Genomic DNA, 16,054 nt, shown 5'->3' with positions numbered 1-16,054 from the left:
TCACAAAATATTTAGTTTCTATTTTACCTTGACCACGTTAGGAATTTTACATTTATTGAGCCCAAAAGACATTTTCCACTGGGAAAAGTTTCCATGAGTTGAAGTAGTTAATATGCTTTTCAATAGACTCATATATCCTTATTTCATCCATATATATAAAGTAATTATACAACCATAACAAAAATGAACTCTCCTCTTGGAAGACGTCACTTAAGTGTTTTCACTATTTGGACTTCTTTCATATATCTCAATACATGAATAAGTTGGAAGAGCTAAACTAAAGACTTTGTGATAATAAAAGAGAAAAATGTTATGGTATTCTGGGGTGACTTATTCAATAATATTTAATTTGATGAATTGCTCTTTATGCACTAGGGACTATGTGGCATAGCCTCTTAGCTCCTCAGTAAATATGCCTTATAACCATAGAAATAGGTTGTTGTTTTTTTAATAATGCAAGTTGTGAATTTGTTGTATAAACATTTGTATATATACATATATAACATATATGTATACATGTAATAAATATAAATTATACATATAAATAACTGACCTATGTTTGGAAGGGTCATTAGAATTTCATCTTGAGGTAATAACGATGTGATGACTTCTGTTAAGAAAAATGGAATCAGGCTACATCAGAAAGGAAACTAGTAAAGTGTTTTGTAAATGAGGTATACTAATGTAAATAATTACTATGAAGTATTTCAGTCAATGACTATGGATATTCCCACATTCTATAAGAGACCTTTATTGAATATAATTTTAAGGTACTATGATCAGCAAATTATGTGCTTAATATTTCTTCTTTTCTATATTTTTGGTGAGGCCTTTATGCTCTAATTTATACTCTATAAAGGTGCCATGTATAGATGAGAGGTATAAAAATCCTTTTCTCCCCTCATTCAGTAATGACCAGATATCGGTCTGCTATAACTTTTCTTAAGTTCTATTGAGGTCCTTAATTTCTTTCTTGGTTCTTTTGGTTAGATTTGTCTAGTTCAGAAAGGTTGACTCCACTCTTATAGTTTTACTATCTATTTTTCCTTCTAAGTCAATTAACTTTTCTTTTAAATCATCTAGTCAATAAACATTAATTAAGGGCTTATTATGTGTCAAACACTATGCTAACCACCAGGGATAAAAAGAAAGTAAAAGATAGTCTCTGATCTCAAGGACCTTAGCATATATTTGTGTTTCAAGTGTATTTCTTATATATAACATAGTATTGGATTCTTTTTTCTAACCCTTTCTGCTCTTTTGTTTATGGGTGAATCTATTCCATTCATATTCACAATAATGAATGTTCATGGTATCCATCCTGTCTTCCTGTATTTTTCCTTCTCATTGATTCCCATGCCCTCCCCCTACCTCCAACTTCACAAACAAGAAGGCAGTAAAATAGAGGTAATCTGTGTTCTTCTAAGTGAAATAACCTATTCCCTCTTTGTTGAAGCTCTTTTCTTCCACTTCACCCATCCCAATTCCATGTTTTTATTTTCTTCCTTTCCTTTTAAATGCCACTTCATGCTTCTCCCCATAACATTCAAGTTTTGTTTTGCTTATAAGTATTCCTATAATTCTCCTTGCCTCCTTCTTAGATCCCTCTCTATCTCCACTCTTGTCCTTGTCATCTCCAACTTCCATTTTGAGTTTAATATATTTCTGCAAGGAAATGTGTGTGAGAGACAGAAGAGACACAAAGACAGGGACACAGGGGAGGGGACATAGCCAGAGTAAAAGACATAGTGAGAGAGAGAAACAAAGACACTGTGTTCAATCTTCCTTTATTATTCCAGTGAAAGTGAGGTTCATGGGATGCCCACTCTTCCCATCTATTCCTCCATGAATATATATTTTATGGACTTCTATTATGCAATAGTTATTTTCTCCCCTTCTTTCTTCCTTCTCCAGTCTAGGACTCTACCCATCCCATTTTTGTCTTCCTCAATTAAAACAGAAGAACACCATCTACAGACTGTCACTTTTACCTTTCTCTATAACCTTTAAAGATATCAGAATTCTAATGATGTATGATTCTTATTCCCGTATTAATATAGGAAGAACCCAAACACATGAACTCTCAATGTAATGTGTATATCTTCCTAGGTATAAATGTCGATTGTTTCCATTTCAAAATATCTGCTAAGTTATGGCCTTTTCATCATGAATGCTTGGATATTTTTTACTTTATTAAAAACTCATTCTCTCCCTCCCCCATCCTCATAGGATTATATTTAATTTTGGTAGATACATTATCACTGGTGGTAAGCCTTTATCTTTAACACCTTTGACACAGAGAAAAACCTAAAAACCAAATGTCTTGAAACTTGAGTCACACAGAAAATAACTCAATGAGAAAATAAAACCAAAAAGGAGAAAAAGAAAAACACATATTAGAAAGACAATATCAAAAACAATTTTTTAGGATCTCACATTCCAAGCACTGTGCTCCTTTATCTCGGCATCTGCTAAGTCTTGTATTATTATGGCTCTTTTGGTACCTGAGCTCCTTTTTTAGCTGCCTGGTGTACTCTCTGTTTAACTTGGAACCTCTGGATTTCGGCTACAGCATTATTTGGACTTCTCATTCTGAGGTTTCTTTTCAGAGGTCATTAGCAGATTCCTAATATTTTCACTTTGCCCATTGGGTCTGATTTCTGAGCGTTCACTCACCATTTCTTGAAATATGTTATTCATACTTAAGAAAAATTTTCATATAGCCCAATAATTTTTAGATTCAATAATTCTCCCTTCTTTGGCCTGTTTTCTACATCAGTTGCTTTTGTTATTATATTTCTAATACATTTTTCTATTTTTTTCTTTTGGTTTTATTTTCCCATTGAATCATTTTCTGTGTGACTCATTCTAATTTTCAGGATATACAGTTTTTTAGGTGAGGTTTTGCTCCATCTTTTCTCAGGTGTCAATTTTCCTTGCCATTCTTTCCTCTCCAGTTTTTCCATTCTGGGTCTCTTATTTCATTTCTTCCAGGCTCTCCCACAGGTCTTATGACCAGGACCTTTTTTCCCCCTCAGCTTTACCTTGACTTGTTATGTAGTCATTATCCTAAAGGCATTTCTCAAATCATGTTATTTCCTGATGATATTCAGAATTATACCTGATTTGATTATCTCATCCATCTCAGTACCTAAGTTGGGTGACCCTATCCTTGAACCAAACTCTGCAGCTAACTAGAGGGCTGTTCTTGTACTAAGCTTTGCCTGCAGGATCCCTCTCACCACACAGCATTTCCCTTCTGTGTTGGGCTCAAGCTAGGCATATCATGAGGGACTAGCTTTAAATGATGTGTTCCTCTCAACCATAGCATAAACAATGGATTAAGTTTTGAGGGGTGTTAAATATTTATTATTCTTATAAGTAAATCTAAGTAATTTTTAAAACAATAGTATCCTCTTGGAGAGTTTGAAGAAAGAGTGGGTTTGATTGTGGCAAGATAAGTCATATTCATTTGGGGAATAATGAGCATTTTATTAAAAAACATTTAGCAACTGGCAAAATGGTATACAAGCTCAGAAGAGAGATTCAGGTTGGATATGTAAATTTGGGAGTCATCTGTGTAGAAATACAAACTGTCCATTAGAGAAGAGCAGATCACCAAAAGAGTAAAGAGAAAAAGGAGATGGCCTAACACAAAGCCTGGGTGACACCCACAAGTAAAGGGATAAGAAATGGATGAAGAGCTAGAAAAGAATACTGAGAAAGACTGGTCAGATCAGTAAGGAGAAAAGTGGGAGATAGACATGTCACTAAAGCCAAGAAAAGATAGAGTACACAAGAAAGAGAAGTTAACGTTATTAATAGCTTCAGAGATCAACTACTATGAAGACAGAAAAAAAAGACCATCGATTTAGTAGCAGATTTTTACTAACCTGGACACTTACAAGCTACATAATCACAACAAATTGCTTCCTATCTCCAAGACTTAGTTTCCTCATCTGCTACATGAAGATAATATTTATAATACCTCCTTCATAAAGTTGCTCTGCTTTGCAAAATTGATGACACTATAATTTACTATTATTCACCATTACAGTTAGTGAATTATTAATATCATGATTATTCTATTGAAAAGATAATATTGACTTCATGATAGTGCTCTATATACAACTGACCAGAATGTTTGCTGAACAAAAACTGAAGTGAATTGGTACAAGAATTATTGTTCCTTAAGAAAAGACCAGGTATGTATATATCCATAGCTATAGAGAAACATATCTAAACTTTTATTGTAGCCTTCAGGGAAGAGGGGTTGGGGGGAAGAAAAAAACAAAAAAAGAACTCTGCACAGCAGAGAACAAAAGAAAACTTACAAAGAAGCAAAGAAAAGATGGAAAATTCTCAACACAAGTATTATTTATCAAATAGGTTTTCTTGAAATAAAAATTTATTGTTACATATTTTGAATCCTTATGTTCTGCTATGCACATGACATGCTTTTTTTTTCCCTTCCTAACTTTGTATTTAAGTTCCAATATTTAAGTTTATAATATGTTTTTGTTTCTTTTCTCTATTCTCTATTTGTGTTTTGGTGTTTAAGTCTAAAATAAGATTCTGGAAGGAAAAAAGAAAAGACCAGGTAACATAACAAAATACTCTAGAGGTATAACGCTGCTTTTCATTCAAATAATTATTGAGTTAGTCTCAAGTCCTTTCAAGAATGGTGTAAATACACAAGAGACATCATGGTAGCCTCTGTCAAGTTGCTAGTTTCAAAGCTGAAAGATCTGGATTTGAGTCCTGCCTTTGACACATACTAGTTGAGTCATGAATCTTTTATGAGCTCCAAGGTGTTTATCTCCACAGGTAGTAGAAAAGCTGCCCACCTTCATCCCAGGAGGGAGTTTCCATACTAAAGTCCCTACATTAATGAAATCTAGACTGAAAACAAATAAATAATCTAGGTTTTCAATTAGAATAAATCCTAGAAAGACTATAATAAGCTTCTCTGAGTATCTTTGCATATCCTTCTTGTGTTATCAAATAGCAAAGCAGAAGAGAAGCTGAAAAGAATGTGTATATTTTCCTTCTGCAAATCAGTAGATTATGCTCAGTCCTTGTCATAAAAGACACTTCTTAGGAAACAATGATGTAAATCTAAATGTAATTGCCCCAGCACATTTTTAAAAATTTGTAAGATGACAGCTCTACATTCAACTTTAATATATACATATACTGAACAGTATGCACATTGGCAAACCTCTTCAGGTCTTAAAGAAACCAGTGCTTTTGTGCAATGGAAGAATGACTTACCTCTTCGGTGTTATAAAAATAGAGTTTAGAAACAATTATAATTGTGGCATTTATAATCTGCTTAGAGACAATTATAATTATGGCATATTATAACCTATTGTCCAGAATGGCCAGTTGAAATCAACTGCCAAATGATCACTCTTTTCCCCCATTCTTTTTTAATGGCAAATTCTGTGCTGTAAATTTGATCTTGCACTTTAGGGAAGATCATTACTGCTGAAAACTTGTAGACTTTTTACGTCTATTCCACAACATGAGCAGAGATGATCTACCTATTTATAATTTTAAGTTAGAATGCTCTGATAAATTGTGATCATTAAAGTATCAAAACATTAGGAAACTGACTGAGAATTGTTTTACACAGAAACTACACTTTAAGTCCAAAGAATCTCTAAACTGTGCAGATAAAATTAATAAAATGATTGTAACAAATCAAACTACTTATTGCATTGAGAAACATACACTTACTAATTAAACAAAGTGATATAAATCTTAGCATATTTTGAAACTATTTCAGTAAAATGCACATATTCAATGAAATTGAAAAACATGAAGGACAAACAATTCATATTTAAGAGAATTTGAAAAATAAAATCACCTTTCACTCATGTTCTCATCTGAGCCTTTTTGTTCTTCATATTCCATTTTATCTTTATTGACTTGGGCCAATTCTTCACTTTCCCAAACCACTCCATCGTCTTGGATTTTCAGTCCTTGTCTAGTGATTTTTAGTTTCCTTTTTTTAATTTTGTTTTTATTGAACTCCTGGTGTTGGTAAGATCTACAATCATTGTCCATTTCTTGATCCCTATTTTCATGCTGTTGGGTCAGTGTCAGTGGATTAGAGATTTCAGATGGTGGATCTATTGCCATGCGCTTCACCTTTCTTCTTCTACGGAGAGTTCTGTTACCTAAATTATCTACAGCAAGATCTGACTCATGCCATAAGGACCGTTTACCTCTAACATTATTTAGGTTGGATGATGGTCTGCGCTTTGCTACTAACATGTGGTCATCAGAGTCACTGTGATCTTTCTTCTTATTATTATGGTTCTCTCTATAGTCCTTGCTTGGCTCCTCTAAACTGGAGTCCGAACCTTCACTTAAACAGTGGCCTGTCTCCCAAGGAGGATGAGCATTATAGGACCGCCGTTTTCTCCCTCTCCTTTTCCTTGCCTGGCGTTTCAGTGGACAAGTCATACTTCGAGAGTGATCTCCTGGGTCTGCAAATCCTCCTCTGGCTTGTTCAGAACTCTCCTCTAAGGCTGAGACAAGATCATGAACCAGTTCCTCCATAGTTCGACTAAAATGCCTGCAAATTTCAGAGGAAAAGAAAGGAAATAATAAAACTAAATAATTCAATGTTATATGCCAATCAGGCCCTTTCTCTAAACTGAACTAAATACAACATTAAGTCATTGTAAAGTTATTTCATTTTCCTTGTTGGTATGAAATACAGATTTTGTACCTTTATTTATTTACTGACTCAATTTTAAGTTCCTTTTTCTTCTGATTTAGTGTTTCTCTATTATTAAACAATAAAAGAACCACTTAAAATAGATTAAAAGCAACACAAATGGAAAATTTCCAATACTGAGCATTTTTCCTCAACTAAACCACCTACAAATGGTAGAAATTGTGCTTATTTTGCCTAGCCCTTTCTCCTGCATGTCACCTAAAGCCAATTTCTTACCACACTAGAGACAGCCTCCCTGCTCATCTCTGCTACTTTCTAAGTCAGGAGGAAAGCACAGACTACTTTACACATTTCATGATGTACTCCTTCCTCCTACCCCCCAAAACTACCGCCAATTGTTTATTGCTCTCATGGAGGATGATAGTAGCTAGAACATCATTTGCTAGACTGATCAATTTTTTTCCACATGCAAATAATCACATAAATCACATAGAGAAACTCAAGTTGAATCTTATTTTCATTAGTCTAAATTTGCTCAATATTTTCACTGTTCTTTATAATCTGAAATCTTCCTTATTGAAAAAGGCCATGTTGAGACTTTCTTTTTAAAACATTACCTACTGAGATAGTAAGGCTATCTATGTGACCCTATTCAAGGGTCACGAGTAAGTAAATAGTAGATAACTATGTTTCTGGCCACATTGCAAAGTCAAATAAATGATGCTCCCCTCCACCCATGAGCTATTGTCTGGTAATAATTATGCTTCTAATTCTTACTATTAACACAGATAATATGGTAATTATTCCGAGTGGTTTTTCTTCAATTTGTTTACTAGAGATCAATCTATCTACAAACATTTCTTCTTTGTAATAAATTCAGTTGAAGTCATAGTGGCACAAAGTGAAATTTAAACACTATATATAAATTAATAAATAGAGTAGTGTTGCTATATATTCTTCTCAAAAACTAACAACCTATTCATCCATCCTTATGTCCATAGAAATAAGGTCTAAAAAGGGCATGTTATCTAGATTTAGTTACTTTTCATTTGCTGCCACCTTTTCTTACTGGGTAAATGCTCAGTTTCAAATGGTAAAAGGAGATTCACCAGTATTTCAACTTAGTTTAAAATATTTTTATAGTTCCCAAGATCACCACCTAAGAACAAGAAGAGACCACATAGGACTAGGTTATAGGATATCTAGTACAACCTCCTCATTTTAAGGACCAGGATACTCAAGGAGAAGCAGGTTAAGTCACTTGTCAAATGTCACAGAAATACAGAAAAAGGTATTTTGAGGTCTCCTAAAACAAGAAAAGTCAAAATCACTAATACTACCTGGGAGCAACTGAGTTCTGCTACTTTTAAAATCAGATCATACAAAAAGTAACCTGACAATGTAATTAAGATAAACAGATTAAAGCCAATTAAAAAAAAGGGCTGAAAGCAGAAATTTTTGTATAGGACCCCAATCAAACTGTAAAAGATAAAAGTTAAGATTTATTTTAAAAATAAATGCAATTCCCCCAACCAAAAGAAAAAGAGAGACACATTATACAGCAGGTCAGATCTAAGTTAAATGACAAAATACTAGCATAAATCTCAATCCATTACTATGCCAATCAAATTTTGTTCATCTATTGAATGCATTGTGAATTCATTATTTTTTAGTTTCATAAGTTAAAAATCTAAAATACACACAAAAAATTTCATTTATGAAAGCATAATTTGTTGTCCAAATTATGTACTATCTTGGTTCCCAACTAAGTGGACTCTTTTGAATACCCAACACTTAGGAGGACCCCCTCCTAACAGTGAAGTAATATTACAGTCCGTAAATGTCAAGTTGCTTCAACAACATCTCTCAGGTTAAATTGGCAACTATTGGTCTGACAGAAATAAAGTCATTATAAGAGAACATCGCAAGATCAATAACTCATTTATTTCATTTGCTTTGGCAGTTAGGTGGAAGCATCAGAAGGAGACCATTATACTGAGGCAACATTTTATCCTAAAGACATTTTCTCAAATATGACTTTGTAACAGTTAACAAAAAAAGAAACCTTAAAAATATGAAAGTTTTAAGTTCAAATCTATGTTCCTTCAATGTTTCCATTTCTGGTATTTCAGAATATAATGACAAGAGTTATTACTTTCATAGGAACTTTTAATAATTATAAGTAAATGTCTCTGAAAGATAGTAACCAAGGCTAATTTTGAAAATATATATTATGTTGAGTGTTGGATACTATATGGAGAATACTGTTACTAAGTAATGTCTATATCAGGAGAGTACAGATGTATGGTATAATGTTATTAATCATACTTAGAATACTGAAGAAAGTGCTTTGTTAAAAGATTCCAATATTCCTCTGACTATAACCTCATGTCCTTCCATCTTTCGTTATGTCTCATCTTAAACTTAGTCTCCATTCACACTAACTCTAATCAATCTACCCTTTTCTGTTTTCCCATTCCATCACCCCATTCTGGCCTTATATTTCTCATTTCAAAATAATGACTCTAGATAAACAATCCATCTTTACATCGTACTCTATTACCTTAAATCTCTTATCCCTATTTCCCAGACAACTCATCCACCGACAAAACACCAACCCTAGACTACTCCTACCATCAACCAGTCTGTTCAACTCCTACACTCATGCTGCCAACTCTGTTGATGGAAGAAATCAAACAACTTTGCTGACTAGGTCTATTGTATATTTAATAATAGATAACATTTATATGATATACTTTAATGTTTGCAAAACATTTTGCATTTATTATCTCATTTGATTAGTGTTATATGATCATAATTGAGCCTTTAGTCCAGATGCCTAACCTTCTCACCATATAGTTTATTGGGAAAAAAAAAAAATGAGGCCATTTATGGAATGTTCTTGCTTCTGTTCAACTCCACATTTCAAATCACCTCAACTTCAATTCCAACTCTTTCCTCCTTGTTTCAAACTTGGAAGAACAGGTGGCCCTTCCTGTGGCAAATACCAACTGCTCTACAATAAAATTAAAAGATCGGAAAATTAGAAGAAAATTTAAGCTGACATAAAAAATATTCAAGCTGGAAAACTGGTAAAGGAGAAATAATTTAAGACTCATTGACCTGAAAACTTTTTTTTTAAACTAGACATGATATTTCAAGAAATCATAAATAAAAATGGCCCAGATCCATTAGAAACATAGGGTAAAGTAAAAAATAGAAAGAATCAACTATTGCTTCTAGAAGTGAAGTTTAAAAGCAATCCTGGAAAATTCTGAAAATATCAAAGCCAAAATCCCAAATTCTCAAAAAAATTAAGGTCCTTTAATCAAGATCACATAAGACCCAGTTGCTTTTACAATAAATAACAAGCAATATTCCAAGATGAAAGATAGGCTTACAAAAAAGAATAACTAATAGCATAGAGAGTGGTCAGGTATTTCTGATAAAAAAAGAGATCAGAGATAAGCAGAAAATCTGAAATACAAAGCAATTTAGCAATAGTGATGGGGAAGGAGAAGGCAGAGAAGGGGGGGCAGAGGAGAAGGGAAGAAGGAGGGGAAAAGAAAGACAGGGACTGGGGGGAGAGAAAAAAATGAGAATCAGTATTACCTTTTTAATGCAAAGAAGACAGCAGAAGAAAGTTCAAAAGGAAGCATAGACACGCAGGACAGTTTTGAAAGCAGCATTTAGAAGTTACATACTTTTTAAAAAGCAAGTGAGATGAAATGGAGATTTAGTTTGATATAAAACTTTCACTTTGTGTTTTTCTGTATAAAGATGGCATTTTCATATATAAGTTCAGTGTAAAAAAAATTAAGAGAAAAGACTAAACTAAAATTCTACCCTCTTTAGACCTTTCTCAGCCCCATGAAACCCTACTGTTAATGCCTTTCCTCTAAGATTCCATTTAAACTGTGTCTATCTTGTATGTGAAGACTTTTTGTTTTTCTTTTTTTATAAATCATGTAGCCCATTAAAATGTTAGGTCCTGCAGATCTGAGGCAGTTTTTGCCTTCTTTTCTCAAATGGTTAGCATTCTGCCTGGTACATAGTAAGCATTTAATAAACACTTGTTGACTTGACTAGATACTTTATGAAATTTGTTTTCATATACATGAAGACATTTCCCCTACCTATGAACCATTTCTATAAACATGTTAACATTTCTCTGTGTTATTTACCCAAAGGGAAGAAAAACATCTAAAGAAAGGGCTGGATTTAGTTCAAATCCAAATCCTACCACTTACCACCTATGGGTGACCCTGGGCAAGTTAGAACCTGAGCATCGGATTCTTAATCTGTAAAATGAGGGAATTTGATTAGGTTAGGTTAGGAGCTCTTAACCTAAGGTCTGTGAATGTGCTTAAAATTTTTTAAATAACTATTTCAATATAACTGGTTTCCTTCATAACCCTATGCATTTTGTTTTATGCTTTTAAAGTAGCATTCTGAGAAGAGGCCCATAAAACAAAAAAGGTTAGGAATCCCTGGACTAGATGATATATGAGGTCCCTCCTAGCTCAATAATCTATGAATCTCCTTTCTTTAATTTTTCTTTAATTTAACCCTTAATCAAGGTCTGGCAAAAATAAAGCCAACTTCTCCAAGGAGAAGGTATTTTGTTTTGTATCATTCAAGGAATTACTTTTATCTGTTTTATACTCTCTAAGATGCATGGCCAAGGAGTAAAGGGGAAAAGAAATTTTAAGGAAGATCTAAAACTAATATTACAGTAGGTTAAATTAAACCCACCACGACTGTTTTTAAGCTATCAGATACGCAACTAAAAGTAGACTAGACAAATTGAAGCCTCAAATATTTAATCAAATTGTTTAGTTAGTAGAATTCCTTCCTAAACTAAAATATGTTAAGAAGTCTTCCACAGTTAACATTGGAAATGGAAACAATAGGACAGATAGCCTACTGCTTGAGAAATTGGGGTTACAGGGGCATATAAACAGACTATTATAGTCAACAAAATGACTTATCTTTAAAAAAAAAAAGACCGTGTATTGGTGCACTCACCATCACCAGTGGCCCTGTTAATTCTGCCTGATTTTGAATTACTTTGTATATAATTTTCAAATATTTCATTAATTCATGCTATTTTTTTACATGTCTGTCTTGCTAGTCTAACACTTCGTACCATGACAAATATAACTATGGTAGAGATATTGAGGTATGTACTAAATTTTTTAAGATTTCAGCATTTTCAAAGATATTTTTGGACACACTAATTTGCTAAAATAATTTTCACAAAATAGGTTATGGGGAAGAAACATCAGAGTTTATACTTTTAGAAGATTTGATTACAGAATTCTAGTTAATCATTAGAAGAAAAAGAATCCCTAAGGAAAGTAATTTTTCTTCTAATATAATCAATAAGCAAAAGAACTAACTGAATAAGAAAGATTCCATAATTCATGTTCTGTCAAATTAGATGGCCTATTTGCTATTTCTTCATTATCATTATCACTACATAGCACCTACAATGGCATTGTGGTAAGTGCTTCACAAATATTATTTCATTTGAATCTCTCAACAACCCTGTGAGGTAGGTGCTATTATTATGCCCATTCTAAAGGTAAGGAAACTGAGGCAGGAAGAGGTTAAATGACTTGCGCAAGGTCAGACAGCTAATAAATGTGTGAGGTGAGGTTTAAACTCAGATCTGCCTAACTCTAGGCCACTGACACTGTTGCTGACTCTATCCATCTAGCTGTTTGTAAAAAGGTGAGATTTCATCTCTTCTTGTGCTCTAAAGACTAAATGTATTCTCTCCTTACCTCAGCCTCTTTTAGAATTCCTAGCTTCTTCTAAATCTCAGCTCGAGTGTCATCACCTATACCTACATCTATAAATGGTTTATATAAATGGCTTAAAAGCAAACGATCATAGATGAAAAATGAAAGGGGCCTCAGTTTCAGAGCCCCAGTCCAGGGATCAACAAACTCAGTGTCTACCTGTTTATGAACAGCTCCCAACTAAGAAGAATTTTTACATTTTTTAAAGTTTTATTGTACTGAAAAATTTACAAACACTGTTAGGTAGCCAGTTATACAAAAACAGGTGGTAGACCTGATTTCCAATCTTTGATTCTAGTCATTTTACAAACGAGAAAATTAAGGTCCAATAAAGTTAAATGACTTGTCCAAGGTATCACATGAATAGTAAGTAGCAGAGGCAACATTTGAATCCGGATCTTCTGCCTCCAAAGACATGGAAGCTATTGGATCCCTCTCCAGCTGCTTGTCCCTTCCCCTGAACCATCCCCCAGAAATTAGTGTGTCTATAATTTGTATTTACTTATCTGCTTCCATCTTGTTTGACTGTTTCACTTCTGTCTTTAAACATGCAGGGTTTAAAACAGGCCGGAACACAGTGACCTCCTAAATGCTTACTAAATCAATGAATGTGGCATTAGTCATAGAATTGGGCCAGCCTTGGAATCAGAATGACCTGGGTTCCATTACTGCCTCTGACATGTATGTGCTATGTAACTGTGGGCAAATCACTTAGTTCTCTCAGTGTCCTCAGATGGCTCCTTAAAACTATAAACTACAGACACACTGCCAATGTGAATCAGTTTACAACCTGGGAGTTATAAAAATTACAGACTGGCCCCCCCTTCACCTGCCCCCACAAAAAAAAAAAAAAAATCATGACCCGGACTATCAGCCATATAGAGATTTAAGCAAACAATCCAGGCTCCAATGTACTGGTAAGCTCCTTGCTAATAATTTTTTTTCATTCAAATATATAAGGGATCATGTAAGAGAAATACTAGTGTTTAATCTGAGAAAATCCTAAATATGAACACTCAAAAAAAATCCACCTAATTATTTCAAAAGTGACAATCTATATTTGATTAGAATACTAGGAATTGTTGAGGAAAAAAAAACTCTAATGAACATATCTCCATGGGAAGTTGATCCTTTGCATCAATTCAAAACTAAACATGATGATATATTGTAATTTTATATCACTATTCTTTATGGAATGAAGTTAAACACCGGCTATATTTATTATACAGCCAATCCAGAAGGGGCTAATTACCTTTCAAATGGGGCTACAATATGAATGGAGATCATTTTAATGATTCTAGGAGTCAGCAAACTAGGGCAGGGCAAGTTACCCCCTACGTTTGTATAGTCTCACAAGCTAAGAATGTTTTTTTTATTTAAAAGACAATAAAAATTTAATGTAGAAAACCACTCTTAGTTTGCAAATTGTACAAAAACAGCCAAAGCCATAATTTGCTGATCTCCACTCCAAAGCATAAGGATTACCCACAAATTTGAGTATGCCTACAATTTTGTATGTTAGTTTAAAATTTAGAGTTCAACTGACATTTTAAAACAGTTTTCTCCCTAAAATAGCAAGTGGCACCGTCACAAATTGTCATCACATTGCATTTCTATTCTTTTCATCTCCAATTAACATACAGATACAACAGAAAAGAGAAACTATGTGTTAAGAAGAAAAACACAACTAATTACTTATTTGGGGAGCAAAAGGTGTGCTAAGTTTGTCAAATATTAAATCCTACCAGTTTCTCTAACTTCCTCAACAAGTACTAAAGAAAATCTCACTAAGTTATCCCCTCTTCAAGTTAGCAAGGGCACAATTGGATCACAAGGCTCATTATCCTATTTTAATTTGTTTTGCAATTCCTTTTGGAAATGTCAGAAATTTGGATTATGCCTAAGTTAAAGCCTAAGTCAAAGCCATTTATGATTGAAATTCGAAAAGCAAAACTTTCTGTCTCTTCTTTCCTTCCTTCCTGATCTACTACTTATGATTTATGTGACCACGGGCAAATCATTTGACCTCTCTGAACCTCAGTTTCCTCATCTGTAAAGTGAAACAATTTGACTACATGACCTAGGAGTCCCATGAGACAACTTTAAAAAAAATTCCAATTTAAAACTTTGTTTTTTCTTAGAGTATAGTTAAGTCACTTTCAGCTTGTAAATTATTTAGTATTGGGTCTGAAAGCTTTATAAATTCTGGTCAGTTATCAATTTGTAGGTACCCATTAATTCTGATCTCAGAAAGCTTGTAATATGGACAAGGTATTTTTGATGGCCTTTGGTGATTACTGTTATCTAAGTGCCCATATGGGAAAAGTGCCAACAGTATGACAAATGCTATCAAGATCAAACTCATTTTAAATGGATGCCCCCTGACACCTGATAGAATAGAACTGAAAGTTACAGCCAGAAGAGGCAGCTGCATAGTGGAAAGAATAAAACACCACCTATGTTCAATAAACCTCAAATTCAAATGAATTGCTCAGCCCAAAGTAAAAAGCAGTGCAATTTATCTCTCCCTATTTCATAAATTAATAACTGAACATATCTGATTTCATTTGGTAGTTTCTTAAGTGGGTAAAAAAAAAAAAAAACCCGCCACTGGCTATAAAATAATACAAAAAAGCCTGATCAAAAAAATTAAAGTGCCTTCCTAATAGTCATATGCATTTAATTCAAGCATTAATACCAAGCCTATTAAATGCTAAACAAAGAGGTAGGAAAAAAATAAATAAATAGTTCAATTCTTCAACAGAAAAATAACCTATCTGAATTCTATGAATTAATAACAGAAAGGTTGGTTGTATTTCAAGGGCATCCTGGACTTGTTGAAGAATCTCCTCCAAGACTTGTCAAAACTTACCACTACTCCCTTCTCTTAGCAGAGGTGGGGAATCTGCGGCCTCAAAGCCACATGTAGTCCCTCTAGGTCCTCAAGTGCAGCCCTTTGATTGAATTCAAATTTTACAAAACAAATCCCCTTAATGAAAGATTTGTTCTATAAAACTTGGACTCAGTCAAAAGGTTGTACCCGAGAACCTAGAAGACTACATGTGGCCTCAAGGCTGCAGGTTCCCCAACCCTATGAGTTTCACAAGAAGACAAATCATAAGTGGCAAAAGATTAGAAAGTAACTGTGAGCAATATGAAGTGCTGGGTTAAAAAAAAAAAAGAACACAGGGAAATAGTTGTTGTTTTTAAGCTATTGCTGCTATTCAAAGATAAACCTCATGAAAGAAAGTCAGATTTGGGAAGTGAACAATCAAGAAGATGGTGTCTAACTAATCTTGATCCAAGCTAACTGGGTTGAAGAAGTTGATGTATCCAGAAATCAATCAGTCAATAAGTATTTACTCAAAATTAGGGAATAGAAAGATCTTTTTTTAGGGAATACAAAGATTTTATATCTTACAGACATATTCTAAGGGAGGGAGGGGAGTGCATAAAAACACACATAAAGTTATCTTACATATACATACATATGTGTATTTACACAAATATACACACACACATTAATACAGGGGAGCTAGATGGCAAAGTCAATAGA

At 33.8% G+C, this 16,054-nt stretch overlaps 1 protein-coding gene across 6 annotated transcripts in view; it reads right to left on the bottom strand.

Annotated features, from left to right (window-relative positions):
• Positions 1-16,054, bottom strand: part of GPATCH2 (G-patch domain containing 2) — a 258,389-nt gene that overhangs the window by 234,974 nt on the left and 7,361 nt on the right. For 5 of the 6 annotated variants that reach the window (XM_069066021.1, XM_069066020.1, XM_069066022.1 and 2 more), the window contains one exon: positions 5,873-6,586. The exons of the other annotated variant lie outside the window; for it this stretch is intronic. In XM_069066021.1, coding sequence (XP_068922122.1) covers positions 5,873-6,570 — 698 coding nt within the window. In that variant the 5' untranslated portion in view covers positions 6,571-6,586. The remainder of the gene's footprint in view (positions 1-5,872; positions 6,587-16,054) is intronic. 6 annotated transcript variants of the gene reach the window in all.

Source organism: Petaurus breviceps, unplaced genomic scaffold, assembly GCF_028583685.1.
Source record: "Petaurus breviceps papuanus isolate PSGF00001 unplaced genomic scaffold, PetGlider_PUasm1.0 90702, whole genome shotgun sequence".
NCBI classification, from domain to species: Eukaryota; Metazoa; Chordata; class Mammalia; order Diprotodontia; family Petauridae; genus Petaurus; species Petaurus breviceps.
Note: the sequence above shows the minus strand (reverse complement) of the source record. Positions and strands in the feature narration are given on the sequence as shown.